Genomic DNA, 15,507 nt, shown 5'->3' with positions numbered 1-15,507 from the left:
TATAATTAATATAGATGAACCAAATTTTATTAGGCCTTGTCAATACTAAAATAAAAACAAGGGAGGTTAACTATGAGTTGAATCTAATCATACAAGTAGAAAAGCTTAATAAAGAGAATTATTTAAAATATATTACGTTGCTTCCCCTACCTGCAAGTTAATTAGCTTTGTCTTGGTGCTGTCAACAACTGACTAGTTTCCTAGCATGTGGCGATGTTACACTTACACCAGCTGATTGATAGCTTTCACTTTGCCCTGGTTGTTCATATATCCTGCTCTTCCTTTCACTGTGCTCCCAATCGTCTAACGAAGATCGAGTCATAGCGTGGAATAGGAATTACAGACATGAACCAATATTTTCACATCATTTATATTTTATTTATTGACTTTCCTAGTTTTCTAAATACGTAGAAGACTAATCATCTACCTCTCCTTCTTTGGCACTATCAATTCAGTTAACATGTATTTTGCACCAGCATAGCTCTGAAGCAGAATGTACTGTAGCTCAATTCTCTCGTTTCATATAACACATCGTTAAGAAAGATTTAAACCTAAGATTTTTTTCTGTAATACACAAAGACTTTGTAGTTTTAAATGTGGTTAAATGATTGGAATTCTCCATCATTTCACTGCAAACTTGACATCAACTTTTAGAAAAATCTGAAGTTGCTGTGAATGGTGTTTCTTGCTTCTCTAGATGTAGTACTAAGAAGCCTTCTACATCATCTTCAGATAAAGATATCAGGTTTTTTTTTGCATAAATACCCAGATTTAAATGCTTTACTGTCCGTGTTTTACAGCAAGTTTTAATGGTGTTTAAAACTACAATAACTATTTATCAAACTCACTGACCATGCTAAAATAATTTTTACATTTCCTCAAATAATATTTATAATATTAAAGATGGTCATTTTATATTAGGAAATTAAGATTTTCAGATTCTGTTTTAATCTACATATTCCATATAAGTGAATGTTTATAAAAGGTTTGCTAAAGTTGTGCTTTTTTTCTTCATGACTCGCTGGCTCGAGAGAATTTTTCACTGCTTTAGCTGCTTGATGACAATGCTAGGTTCCAGAGATCCTTTTGAGATGATGCATAAGAGCAACTAATTTCAGAAACATTTCATGCCATAAAGATTGCTAGATCGTTTCTGGGGTGTCAAGGGCAAGTATTTACAATCCTACAGTATGTAAAATCTGGCCCAATAATTCTTAAAAATATTAGAACTTACTTACACTGAACATATATGGTGCACAAACTGTATACTTAGACCTCTCAACTTGGCATTTGTATTAGCACCAAACAGCCCATCGTATACCACCTGTGAAAACAAGACTGTGAATAACAACAATTTAAACAGAAACACGTACAATTAATAGTTTAAACGGCAAATTAATACCCATTTTATATTTTGCTTTGTTTTAACAGTTTATGAGATTACAGCATAATTTTCCAAGTTTGCACTGATACTGAGAAACCTCACAGTATTTTTGAAAAACTTATGTGCACTACATTAAACTCCTGGAAAGGTATTCCGGCATGATGAAAATTATGTTCCTCTTACAAAAAAAATCCCATTGCAATTAGTGGTTAGACCTCGGGTAAGTCTCCGCTCACTTTATTAATCTCAACATTTCCTTATATTTAATTGCTACATGAAATCCTAAATGAATTTATTTGTGATCTCTAATTTATGATTGGCTTTGAAATCCACAGAAGAGGAAAATACCTCACCTCCTTCCATCATAGATTGAACAGACATAATTTGAGTCCCAGAAAAAGCAAGATTCTATAAATTAGCCTATTGGTTTCTGAATGGTGAGAATAATGAATTAAAGCACCCTACAGTGAATTCAAGATAACAGATCCTTCAACATTTTCAATTTAGTATTTCATAGCAAATAACAAATTTCCATATTTCATTTAATGTTCACGGTCCTGTGAGTAATTCAAGCAAGCATTATGTTCCAGTCGAGTATTGAAAATTAGTGTATCCATGAGAAATTCAAATGCTGGGTTAATAATGTCTGCAGAGGGAGAGTTTTGTTACCACCTGTGTAGAGAAAACCAATACGGTATGCTGCTTAATGATTAAGTGCTTGGTGGAAAAACTTCTGAGGTATCCACTGCAATTTAATTTTTATTTTCCAGTATCTGCATTTTTTGATTTGCAGATCACAGCTTCAGGGGAAATTCTCTTTACTTTAAGTGTGTGCTTCAGGTTAATGATTAGTTTGTCAGAAGCAAGAATTTGTACTAATTGAGACTGTCAATACCTCTCATGATTTTGAACACATCCACTAAATCTCCCATTAACTTTCACTGTTTTAGTTGCATTTATCTCTATAATGATCACGTTTCAAGATGCACGAGTCTTCATGCTGACAAAAACACCAGCAAGGATTATTTCAATGGACACAAGCTGCAAGCAGATCTCCTGGTGCTAAATTGCAGTTGATTCTGTATATAGAACTTCATGGAGCAGCCCTGTAAATGGAGATTTAATTAAGTTATTTATATTCCAAAGAGAAGGAGGATTATTTTTCTCCATGTGAAAGGTCTAGTAGAGCTGCAAAGAGAATGTTGCAGGGCTATTTATGTTTTGATTCACATTTCATTGTCAATACTGCAGTCTGGATGACCTATAGAAAACCTGCAATAGCAATAAACGCAAATGTTGTATAGTCATGTGAGAGGGAGGGGATTCTGAGAAATCCTAGATAACCACAGTTAAGAAATGCTATTTTTAATTAGCAATAAAAATGAGCACATATTTAACTCTTGGCAGCACTTTACCAATCAACAGATAAAAATGACAATAAATAATACAGGAAAATTTAGGATTCAGTTGCATCATATTTCAGATGAGGCACTAAGTAAGGTGGACTAGCAAAGTGCAGAGTTCAGTCCTTTATAAGTTGTAAGTTAACTTTTCGAACATAAACTTCCCTGAAATAAATTTTGGGTTGTTTTGAAGAAGCTGAACACATTAACGTTAGTACCTGTATGCTCGCTGGGAATGTCTCTGCTGCCTGCCTGGACCGCATTAAATGAGGGAGAATCTTCAGTTTTACTCTGGTGCTAACTGGCTCCCGTTTTAGTTCAGGCTTTAAAGCCGCTCCCTGCAAAAGATTAGCAGACATTCAGTTGGTAACGGAGACTGGAAAACAAAGCTCAATAAATGTTATAGGCAACATAGAATGAAATAAGACAGCTCACATTAAGAACAAGACCATTAAAATGGAACAAAGACAAGCTGCCGGAGAAACTCAGCAGGTCAGGCAGCATCTGTAGAACAGAGAAGCTTGTCATTTCAGGAGGAGATCCTGCATCAGGACTGAGTGTTGAGGGGAGACAGCCAGTGGGAGAAGTGAGACACAGGCTGGTAGGTAATAGGTAGAACCAGGTGAGGAGAGATGATACGCAAGTGGAGCCAGCTGATGAGAAGCAGAGGTGGAACAGGTGGAGAGAAGGGAGTGTGTACCAGTCTCTAATCATCCCCCTCCACACCTGCTTCCACTGTGCTAAAATCAGTTAATTTAACCAAGATCAAGTATAATCAAAAAAGACAGTGCATTTATCCTTTGAGTCAACTGAACAGTTGTAAAGACACAGCATCATTCCATGTATTTTCAGTGATTGAGTTTTGGAAATAGTTGAAAATACAGGCATAAATATGACTAAGGTGAAAATTACAATTCGAATCTTTGATACCTACTGTTCTCATTTCACTGCTTGGATTAATTATGTGCATTTATAAAATACAATATTTACAAGCAACAATTTCAGCTTATACAAAGGTGGTTTTCTGGAGGGACAGAATTAAAAATACCAGCCCAGCATGACATTTGTGAATGACATGAAATTACTGCTCCTGGCAATATTCCTATCTGGAATGAGAATGGGTAGATACCAGAGTGTATAATTGTCAAACAGAGTTTAAAGGAAGGAAATGTTGCTGAGCTGCTGAAGCAACTAACCACTGGCAATAGAGTCACAGCTTAAAAAAGGAGCAAGAATTGGATGTTCAGGAAGAAAGGGAAGCAAAGCTGCGTGAGTGTTACTATTAATAACTGAGAATATTATCATACTGGAGAGAGGGTATCTGGCCTGGATAAACTGTAATTAAAACTTGGAAAGCAAAAATTCAATTAAACAATAGGTTTTAAGTGAAGATGTTTCAGTTAGTCTTGAAACTCTGCTGAGGTGAAGTGTGGGCAAGTTAAAACCACCATTCCTTGATAATGTTGTTAAAAATATAGCAGGAAATTAAAAAAAAAACAAGTGATAGATAGTTGGAGGTTAATGAACGTGAAAAAGAAACTGATTACAGAAAGTTCACAGGATAAATGAAAATGTAAATTAGCAAAAATCAAAGAGACAGGATGAGAAAAGACTGATAAAAAGGAATCCAAAAGAATTCTACAATCTGACAGGTACAAGGGTTGCGAGAGGTGGGCTGAACAAAGGGAAAGTATCCACAAAGGCAGGAGGCTTGGCTGAGATTAAAAAAAAGTCCACTAGTCTTTACCAAAGGATGTAAAAGAAAATGTAATTGAGAATCTGGACTAAAAATAGCTAAGAGGAGATAACAGAAAAGTTAACTGAACTTAAAGTGGATAAATTACCAGAGGCAGATAGGATGATGCATCCTAAGTTAAGAAGGCATATGGTGTATTGGCCTTCATCAATCGTGGAATTGAATTTAGGAGCCGAGAGGTAATGTTGCAGCTATATAGGACCCTGGTCAGACTCCACTTGGGAGTACTGTGCTCAGTTCTGGTTGCCTCACTACAGGAAGGATGTGGAAGCCATAGAAAGGGTGCAGAGGAGATTTACAAGGATGATGCGTGGATTGGGGAGCATGCCTTATGAGAATAGGTTGAGCGAACTCGGCCTTTTCTCCTTGGAGCTAAGGAGGATGAGAGGTGACCTGATAGAGACATATAGGATGATGAGAGGCATTGATCATGTGGATAGTCAGAGGCTTTTTCCCAGGACTGAAATGGTTGCTACAAGAGGACACAAGTTTAAAGTGCTGGGGACTAGGTACAGAGAAGATGTCAGGGGTAAGTTTTTTTTACTCAGAGTGCTGAGTGTGTGGAATGGGCTACCGGCAACGGTGGTGGAGGCTGATACGATAGGGTATTTTAAGAGGCTTTTAGATAGGTGCACGGAGCTTAGTAAAATAGAGGGCTATAGGTAAGCCTAGTAATTTCTGAGGTAGGGACATGTTTGGCACAACTTTGTGGGCCGAAGGGCCTGTATTGTGCTGTCAGTTTTTCTATGTATCTCCTTGCCTGCCCATCACCTCCCTCTGGAGCTCTACCCCCTTCCCTTTCTTCTGTGTTCTTCTATTCTCTCCTATCAGATTCCCCCTTCTCCAGCCCTGTATTTCTTTTGTCCAATCAACTTCCTAGCTCTTTACTTCACTCCCTCTAGGGACGTGTTCGGCACAACTTAGTGGGCCGAAGGGCCTGTATTGTGCTGTAGGTTTTCTATGTTTCCATCACTAGGACAAGTGTGCATGAATTTTAAAAGCTAATGTGGCTTGGTTGAAGGGAAGTTGTATCTGATTAACTCGACACTTTAGTTTTTACTGAGGGATAGTGGGGGTCAATAGGAAGAATGTGGTTGACATGGTATATAAACACTTCCAATCAATGTTTTGTAAACTACCATGCAATAGGCTTGTCATCATGTTTGGATCCCACAGAAATAAGGGACATGGATAAAGTTCCACAAGGGTTTGTGTAAACCACCAATTATTCTAATGTCTATTAGCAAATTATCTTGAGCTGGACAGGGCACAATTTCCCTCCAGATCAGACTTTTTCTGACATGTAAAAGTATCATTGTCCTATCATCACTGGTTTAAAATGCTGCGACCCCTGACTTAGTAGCACTTTAGGAGCTGCTTAAAGTTGTAATTCAGGGAGAATGGAAATATTTAAAATGCAATGCAAATACTTAGAATGAAAACATAAGTACTAGTGGTATACACTGATGCGCTGTGTTTCCAATCACTAAGGAAATTATAAATGTCAAATTCAGATACACACTTCATGATTTTGCATGCTGCCTGTATTCAGATTTTCATTTGAACGACTTCTACAGTATATTACTTAAGCCAATTATTGAAAGCACAGAATCTTGAGTATTTGGTCAATGATAAATGGTAACCAGGACTTCTGAAGGAAAGGTAAAACAGCTAACAAAACAAACATACCTCTTTTGTTTTCAGTGGTATGTCTCCCAGGTAAATCTTGTAGAGTTTATTGACAATAATTGGATTGTTCCAGTCAATTACTCTGTGAAAGGTTTCAGAACATTAATTTTATGTTGAAAACATTTCTACCAATCTGCATTTAAAAAAGTCTTAACCAATTCAAAAATCGACCAACCACAATATTAGAGAATTCAGATAAAAGTGTCATTGCATTATTAAAAGCACAACCCTTTTCCTTTAAATAAGTTTATGGAAACGCTATAAGGTTTAAAAAAAAAAAGTCACAACAAATAAAACTGAACAACAATGGAAAAAATTGCAATTGCAAACTGGAACTTTTGAGCAATGATTTTTTTTAAATTGTTCTACTCTACTCAAGTCGTCGACAGCAGATTTAAATCCAAAACTCAAATGTGAGCATTGTAGTCTGCAAAGACATAGCGGGCTGAAAAGCATGTTCCTGAGATGTATTGCTCAGTGTTCTATGAGGACTTGAGCTGAAATATGACCTAACAAGTGCTGAATTACCATAGTAAGTCCATGTTGTATGAAGCAATGGAAAACAATATGGTTTTCCAGAGAATGAGTCCTAAACAAGGCTAGGGTAGATGCAAGCCACTATTTTGCTGTTTCTTTGAACTACTTTGTAATAGTGGTGCTGAGAGTCAATTTCCACATAGAAGAGAAGCGACAACTTCTATTTTCTATTACAGCCCATCTAAAATAAAATGCATGATTTTCAGATTGGAAAATTTTCAGTGCAACATTTCCGAAAGAAACTTTCAAGCATGGTAAATCCTGTTACATAATGGAAGCCCCATTTCTTACCTCTGCCAGCTTTTCACCTCCATATCTGCAGCAGTTGCCACGCTGTGCCGAGTATCACTTGATGCTACCACCAAATGAACAATTGTTTCATTTTCTGGTATCTGTTCCGCTTGGATAAATTTCAGAATTCCTAATTTGCACTAGTTTTGAAAATAATTAAAATTAGTTAGTAGTTTTCCAAAAATAAAAACAAGAGTATGGTGAAATTAATCAGTGCCTATGTGGCAACAGGAGGAGAAACATAAGTTAATATTACAGGTTATGAAATGTTAACCCACATTTTCCTTCTTAAAGGCACTGCCTACTGAATATTAGTGATTATTATTTTGATTTCAGATTTCTTAAAATCACATTCCTTTGCCTTCACCGAAGTTGTTTTTTTCTTGATTATATCCTCATACAACCACCAAGGGTACTTCAGAGTTATTAGTGCATCAACTGATGATTGACTGAGGGGCTGATAAGACAAGAGATCATAAGACTGATCAGTGTGATAGAACAGAGGAATACAGATCATATTTCGTTGAAAGTAGCATCATAGGTAGATAGGGTTACAAAGGAAGCGTTTAGCACGTTGGCTTTCATAAATCAAAGTACTGAGCACAGGAATTGAGATGTTATGTTGAAGTTGTATAAAACATTGGTGAGGCCTAATTTGGAGTATGTGTGCACCAGCCTACAGGAAAGCTGTCAATAGATTGAAAGAGTGTAGAGAAAATTTATAAGGATATTGATAGGATGTGAGGACCTGAGTTATCGGGAAAGGTTGAATAGGTGGACTTTATTCCATAAAGCATCGAAGAATGAGGGGAGATTTGAATATACAAAATTATGGAGTATAGATAGAGCAAATGCAAGCAGGCTTTTTCCACTGAGGTTGGGCGAGACTAAACTACAGGGCACGGGTTAAGGGAGAAAGGTTAAAAGTTTAAAAGGAACATGAGGGGAAAACTTCTTCACTTATAGAGTTCAGAACAAGCTGCCAGTGGAAGAGGTGGATGTGGATTCCACATCAACAGTTAAGAGAATTTTTTTATAGGTACATGGATGGGAGGGAGGGCTATGGTTCCAGCTGTAGATTAATAGTGGCATGGATTAGATCAGCCAAAGGGCCTGTGTTTATGTGCTGTCATGTTCTATGACTATATTTGATGGTAATGGTAATAGTTGTTCCAGATTTATATACAAGCAAAATTGTTCTACTCTCACCTGTCAATGTGGCACAGTCTAGATTGAATTCTTGTACCACTTTATTTTTAGGGAACCTTAATTGTGTTTCTCTTTGTTTTATTTGAAATGTTTATGCCTCTTCAAAATCTTCACTGCAAATTTCAAAAAGTAAGATTATCTGAAATTATTTCAGTTTTAATCATCAACTGTCCAGCTCTACGTTTATGAACTCTTAATGAAAATGCAGCATATAGGATTACGTGAACTGCTCCCTCCCCAGACTCTATGATCCTTAAGTTATGCAACTGCAGCTTCCACAAAGCCAGCATTTTTGAATCTGGCTGTGGACTGGGCTCCCCATGTTTTTTTTTGAGTTGTTTAACATCTTTCCCCTGAATGCTCATAACGGTTCTGCAACTTTTTAATGCTTCTTAATAGTGCTGCTGAAATTTGCATACAAGTCATTAACAAGACATTTCCCCAATGAAAAAATATATAATATTTCACTGACATAATGCAGAAATTTATGTGGGCAGTTTCATATTTACAACATGAACTGAGAATTTATAACTGAAATATAGAACAAAAGACTGCATGATTTTCAACTGGGATGGATTTAAAATGTGTGCATTTTGGTCTAATAATCCTCTGCCTAGTAACTCTCTTCATTTGAAGTTTTGTTTCCCTTCCAGGATAACTAATTTCCATTAAAATGTCTCTAACAATATGTGATATTAAAAAAATTATAAAAAGGTCACAGATTTCCTCAAACAGATTGCAATCGTTGATGACTCATTCTGGTTTTCTGCCAAATACAAGATCACTGATATTAACTGAAACCAAGCTCAATTTAAGGCCAGCAGGGATAATCCTGGTAATTTCAGACCTGTGAGTCAAACATTAACAGCAGGAAATTTACTGGAAAAATTCAAACGAAGTGGATTAATCCACATTTAGAAAGGCAGGGATTATTTAAAAATACTCATCGTGACTTTGTTGAGGGGAAGGTTGTACTTGACCAATTTGGTTGAATTTTATTAAACACGTTGATGAGGGCAATGTTATTGATTGTAGGCTGCATTTAAGCTAATGACGGAGTCTTGTATGTAAAACTGGTCCAAATGCCCACAGCCTATGGAATCCTAGGGATGTTAGGAAACTGGATCTAAAATTAGATTGGTGATCAGAGGGAGAGGGTGACAATAGTTGTTTTTGTGATTGAAAGCCTGTGACCAGTGGTGTAACATAAGGATCATGCTAGGATCCTCACTGTCCTTATCTATATAGATGGTAATACAGAAGGTAAGGTACGATTAATAAATGTTTAGATTACATCCAACTTGGTATTATTGTGGTGTTATTGGCAGTGAGAAGGGTAGTCTTAGGCTGCAGGACAATACTTATCAATTGTTAAGAATGGCAGACAAAAGGCAGATCAAATTTAATTCTGAAAAATGCATAGTATACACTATAGAAGGACTAATAAGACTAGGACACACATAGTGAACAGTTGGCCATGAGGGTACATTGAGGAGCGGAGGGTCATTGATGGACATACAATAAATGAGGTGGTAAAGCAACAAATGTGATTCTTTCCTTCACTGGTCAAGGCAGGGAATCTTAGAGCAGAGAGATTATAGTATACAATATAAGATATTAGTTAGTTGCAGCTAGAGTACACTATGTAGTTCTAGTTGCAGTGTATTTTAGTTATGAGGCAGGATCTGAAAAAGCTGAGTGTTTTCTTTGGTGCAAAAGAAGCTAAGGGAGGACCTGATAAGAGTATTTAAAATTATGAGGGGCATAGATTGGGTGTTATAAGCAAGCTTTCAGCTTAGAAAATGAGTGTAAATCTAATGGGTGTAGTTTTAAGGCAAGATGTAAGAGATTTAAACAGGATCCAAGGAAGAGTATTTTCACCCAGAGTGTGACTGGAAACTGGAGCACACTGCTTGATACAATGGATACAAGTACTCTCACGTTTACGAAGTATCCTGATGAACACTTTAAGTTGCAAAGGAACAGAAAGCCAAAGGTCAAGAGCTACTTTAAAGGGAAGGGTAGACTAAAGTACCTATTTTTGAGCTACATAACCCTTTAACTGAAGGTTGCAGTGGTTATAAATACAAACAGCAGTGACTGAAAGTTGATTTGAGGCTGGACAAGACACTCACCTCTATCACAACTGTAGTAGAGTCCAGCAATGGGCACTTAGCATCAAGTGATAAGCTTCCCATATACTAAAAAGACCATGGCAGACTAACATATTTGTAAACTAAGACACTGCAAGATTTATGGTTCCAATTCTTTCAAACGCTGCAATTTGTATTCACAGTTATTTATTTCTGCAGAACTCTTAAGAACAATATAAGCGTGAGCAATTCTATGATGGGCTAACCCTATTAACATCAATGGATCTGGGATTGAGAGGGTAAACAGCTTCAAGTTCCACAGAAAACACATCAACAAGGACCTCACGTGGTCTGTACACACCAGCTGTGTGGTGAAAAAGGCATAACAATGCCTCCTTCACCTCAGACGGTTGAGGAAGTTTGGTATGGGCCCTCAAATCCTAAGAACTTTCTACAGGGGCACAATTGAGAGCATCCAGACTAGCTGCATCACTGCCTGGTATGGGAACTGTACCCTGTACCTCCCTTAATTGTAGGACTCTGCAGAGAGTGGTGCGGACAGCCCAGCGCATCTGTAGTTCCCATGATTCAGGACATTTACTAGGACAGATGTGTAAAAAGGGCCTGTAGGATCATTGGTGACCCAAATCATCCCAACCACAATTTATTCCAGCTGCTACCATCTGGGAAGTAGCACCACAGCATAAAAGCCAGGACCAACAGGCTCTGGAACAGCTTCTCCCACCAGGCCATCAGACTGATAAACTCACACTGATGAGTGTACTCTATATTACATTGACTGTTCTATTTATTATAAATTACTATGATTGCACATGGCACATTTAGATGGAGACAAAGATTTTTACTCCTCATGTATGTGAAGGATGTAAGAAATAAAGTCAATTCAAGTCAATGATTAAACATGAAAAAAAAAATGGAAAGACAAACCATTTATGGAATTAATTTAAACAGTCAAATCTTCTCCCCCACCCCAAACAGAAAACATTTCAACACCTTAAGAAAATGATTTGCCTGATCTGGTTGCCGATCTCTACTCATCTGAAACTTTTTAATTAGGGTTGGTCTCCAATAATGTCACATACAGGCTTTGAGAACAACTCTCTCATTAGCATTTCATGTTTGAGCTCTGTGATACATGGAAGAAGCTTGTTCCTGTTCCAGAAGACTGGTGAGACGGGAAGGTTGTGTACAAGGTGGTGGGGTAGTGGTGCAAGAAAGAATGCTTAAAGGCCAGTTTAATTGCACCAATGTATTTTCATAAATCAATCAATAGCGTAACTTATCTGAAGAAAGGTAAACCCTCCCAGCAAAAACCAACTACACAATTAGAAGTGCTACATTATTTTCTTTTAGGTGGATAAGAAATATTACAGTAAGGAAAGAAAATTATTTTCCAGTTTAAAATCAATAATGACCAACTGTAAAACCTGTAGAAACATGCAAACCAGAGGAGTGGGTTATGATATTATAGTCCCATAGCTGTAGATAAACGTGGATAAATTTAGATACAACAGCCTAGAAAGAGGGAGTACATTACAAAAGACTGCTTGAGGTAATCTATTCATACAAACTCTTTACCTGTTCCAATTGTTCAGCTGTCCAGGGGTTATCACCAACAACACGTTTAGCTGCATATGAACTCATGCCTGGCGGTGGCTGAGCAAGCCCAACACCACTGACCCCTTGCTGTGGACCTTGACTTGGCCGACTCTGGGGCTCACTCAACACAAATCTAAAGAAAGAACCAACTGTCAGATGCAATAAACTATTTTAGGTGGCCTGTGCAGGCAGATTTTTTTAAGAAGCAAGTGGGTGAAGAATTTAGATTCAATAAACTACTATAACCTTACAAGATGCAAGAGAATTTATTGGTAGATATTAAAATAAATATAAATGCATTCCAAGACAGCTTGATTTTTCCTGAACTTCTGTCTTATACCCATAACTCAGTGATCAATGCTATTGGAAGGGTAAAGAAACTAAAAGCGTAAATAAAGAGAAATATTTCTGTTTGATTGTTTTAAGGATTTTCCTCAAATTCTGACTTCTATCAAAATGAACTTATAGTGCAACAAACCTCATGATGACCACAGAAGCACTCCATACAACAAAACGACAAATGTCAGGAGACCACTTTACAAATTTATTCAACTCATGACCTTTCAGGCCACAGTATCCATTGGGCTACCCCCACACTGGACACACAGGCTCCATTTGAGACTAACCTGAAAGGCCAGAATTCACAAGATAAAGAGTTAATTTTGAGATTTTTGGAGACCGAGTAATTTCCAAACCTGAACAGAAAATACGCAAAGTACGTTCTCTTTATGTCTGCACAGGTAAACGTGCTACACTGTGGAATACTGGGCTGCCCACAATTTTTGAACTGATTCGTTAGGACAACAATGGAGAAGATTGCTGCAATGCCACAAAAGGCTTCCATGGCTAAGACATCTTTTAATTAGAAGAGTAAAAGGATCACAAGGTTGGCCCTCAAGATTCAGCAACAATCTGAGGCAAAAAGTTAAAGTTTTAAGTCCTATCCAGACAGTGGAGCCCAAGAATCTACATCAGTGGGGGATTGCAATGTAGCCAGCTTGTAGATGTAAAAATGAGGAGCTGTCTGCTTTTTCCAGCTAAAATATCCCAACCATACATTAGTCTGAAAAGCAAGACATTTATCCCTTCTTTCCTAGCTAATATTTATTTTTTCCAGTCAGCATACCTGAAAAGATCTGGTCATTCACTTGTTTTTTTTTTGAATTTTTATTAACAATTCATATACCTTCAGCATGTGTTAACAGCGAAGACTCACACACCAGCTCTGCTCAGCAGACTGCTTTATCAAGAATACTAACTGCTTCAAATTTAGATGAAGAAGTGCATTAAAATGCACAGGACTTCTCATGGACTTGACAGATTGTAATACATCTCCCATTCAGCACTTAGCTTCTCTATGCTTTCTTGGTGATTACTACAATTAATAATGTGTGAAATAGTTCCTTGCTACAGTCATCTCTGGGTCATTATCAATATGTTAATAATCATTATAAAATCTTCATTCATCAAGATAGAATGATAGAATGGTTCTCAATATTTTACTCAGTGTTATCACAAAAGAGCTGTAAAATAAACATGCATCTTAACTGAGATTGGTAAAGAGACTTCACTACTTTGGTTCCATAATAAAACCAACTCTTGTGAAACAATAGTGATTTATTAGAAAGTAACTGAAGGAGCAGGAAGATTTAACATGGATTTATGAATGAGAAATTATGTTCAACAAATCATGTCATTTTTAGACAGAACTAGGAGAATAGTAATAGGGAAGTAATAAACGTGGTGTATTTGGTTATTCAGAAGTTTCTTCTTTGGGTCCAGTGCAAAACATTTTTAAACAAGATTAGAGCAGATGGTCAGCTATCTGACAATCTAACTTGTCCAATGCTGACCAAAGTACCCGACTGTGTTAGTCCCATCTGCCTGCATTTGACCTACGTTCCTCTAAATCCTTCCTATTCATGCCCTTGACCAAATGGCTTTCAAATGTTTTAATTGGACCTGCCTCTTCTACATACTCTGGCAAGTTATTGTACATACCCACCAAACTGTGCGTGATGAACGTGCTCACTGAGTCCCTTTAAATTGTTCCCATGTCACCTTAAATCTATGCCCTCTAGCTTTGGTCTCCTCTATCATGGAAAAAGGTTGACTATCCACCTTACCTAAGCCCCTCATCATTTTATAAATCACTACAATTAGAAATCAACTCAGCCTCCTACACTCCAGGGGAAGCAGTCCCTCCTTACAACTTAATCCTCTAGTCCTGGCAACATCCTTGTAAATACTCACTGTCTTAATCACATCCTTCCTGTAGTACAGTACACAACACTTAATTGTCTCATACCGCTGTAATATTATGTCCCAACTCTTGTGCTTTCTTCACCACCTTGTCTAATTGTGTCACCTCTTACATGGAACTATATATCTGCACACCTAGATATCTCTGTTCCATAACACTCCCCAGGGCTCTGCCATTCACTGCATGTTGTACTCTGATTTAATTTCCCGAAATGCATCAATTCATACTTGTCCGAGTTAAATTCCACTTACCATTCCTTTGCCAATATTCCCAATTAATCTAAACCCTGTTGTAATCCAAGATAATTTTCTGCACCAATTTTGGTGTCATCTGTAACCTGGTTGACTAGATTACCCTGTGACTTAACCTCTTGGACCTGCCTACCTTGCTAAAATGGCATTGGAGGCCATATACGAGCGTGCATTAAAAAAGGGTTATCAGATCGAAAACAGAATTCGGAAGAAACTGGTCAATTTTCAGATTGGGAGGCTGTGATCCCAGGGAATGCCCAAAAAACCTTGTGCTGTAGTCTCAGTTATAACCTGTATAATGATGTGGATGAGACAACCAAGCACTAAATTTCCAGGTTTACTGATAATATAAAGATGATATCAATCATTTTAGATAGAGATAAAAGATCTTCACCCAGGGCATAACAAATACTCAGAATGTTTTACTCTGAATGGATGTAAGGTCCAAGTATTAATAGATTTCTTTTGATAGCAAGGAATATGGGATTAGTCCAGGAAAGTAACACTGAAGGAAAAGATTATCAATGGTTTTATAAAATAGAGGAACAGATGCAAAGGGACTAAATAAACTATTTCTGTTTCTATATGTTCTTTTACATACCCATAAGGCATCAATAGAACATCCAACATGAAGTCTAATAACTGCTGAACAATTTCTGGTTTCTCTCCCAAGTTGAAAACAGATGCTCCTTTGGTTTTTTCAGCTGGATATTTCACATGATATAATGTTGGAATCAGCAACTGCATTAGGCTGGAAGAGAAAACAAAGATTCTCAGCTAATAAGCAAATGTGTAATTAACTCATAAATGTTCATTTCAAATCATAGAAAATGGAAACAACCATACACTGTAACATCTTTAGTCATTTGATAAACTTCGCAGGAGTTTGAAACTGCTCAGTTTCCACTGCTGCGCCACCGACGTAAAGAGGGGTATGAGTGGTGTGAGTTCTCCTAAAATCCATAACCGTTTCCTTTGCCTAGCTGACATTGAGGAAGAGGTTATTTGCAC

At 37.3% G+C, this 15,507-nt stretch overlaps 1 protein-coding gene across 1 annotated transcript in view; it reads right to left on the bottom strand.

The window, feature by feature from the left end:
• ecpas (Ecm29 proteasome adaptor and scaffold) overlaps positions 1–15,507 on the bottom strand; it is a 142,561-nt gene that overhangs the window by 97,649 nt on the left and 29,405 nt on the right. The window contains exons 5-10 of the mRNA XM_073048596.1: positions 15,098–15,247; positions 11,962–12,115; positions 7,061–7,200; positions 6,233–6,314; positions 3,006–3,125; positions 1,239–1,324 (exon numbers count right to left, since the gene is read on the bottom strand). Coding sequence (XP_072904697.1) covers positions 1,239–1,324; positions 3,006–3,125; positions 6,233–6,314; positions 7,061–7,200; positions 11,962–12,115; positions 15,098–15,247 — 732 coding nt within the window. The remainder of the gene's footprint in view (positions 1–1,238; positions 1,325–3,005; positions 3,126–6,232; positions 6,315–7,060; positions 7,201–11,961; positions 12,116–15,097; positions 15,248–15,507) is intronic.

Source organism: Hemitrygon akajei, chromosome 6 (genome assembly GCF_048418815.1).
Source record: "Hemitrygon akajei chromosome 6, sHemAka1.3, whole genome shotgun sequence".
In the NCBI taxonomy this organism is placed as follows: Eukaryota; Metazoa; Chordata; class Chondrichthyes; order Myliobatiformes; family Dasyatidae; genus Hemitrygon; species Hemitrygon akajei.
The sequence above is the reverse complement of the archived record's forward strand: the minus strand, read 5'-3'. Positions and strand labels throughout refer to the sequence as shown.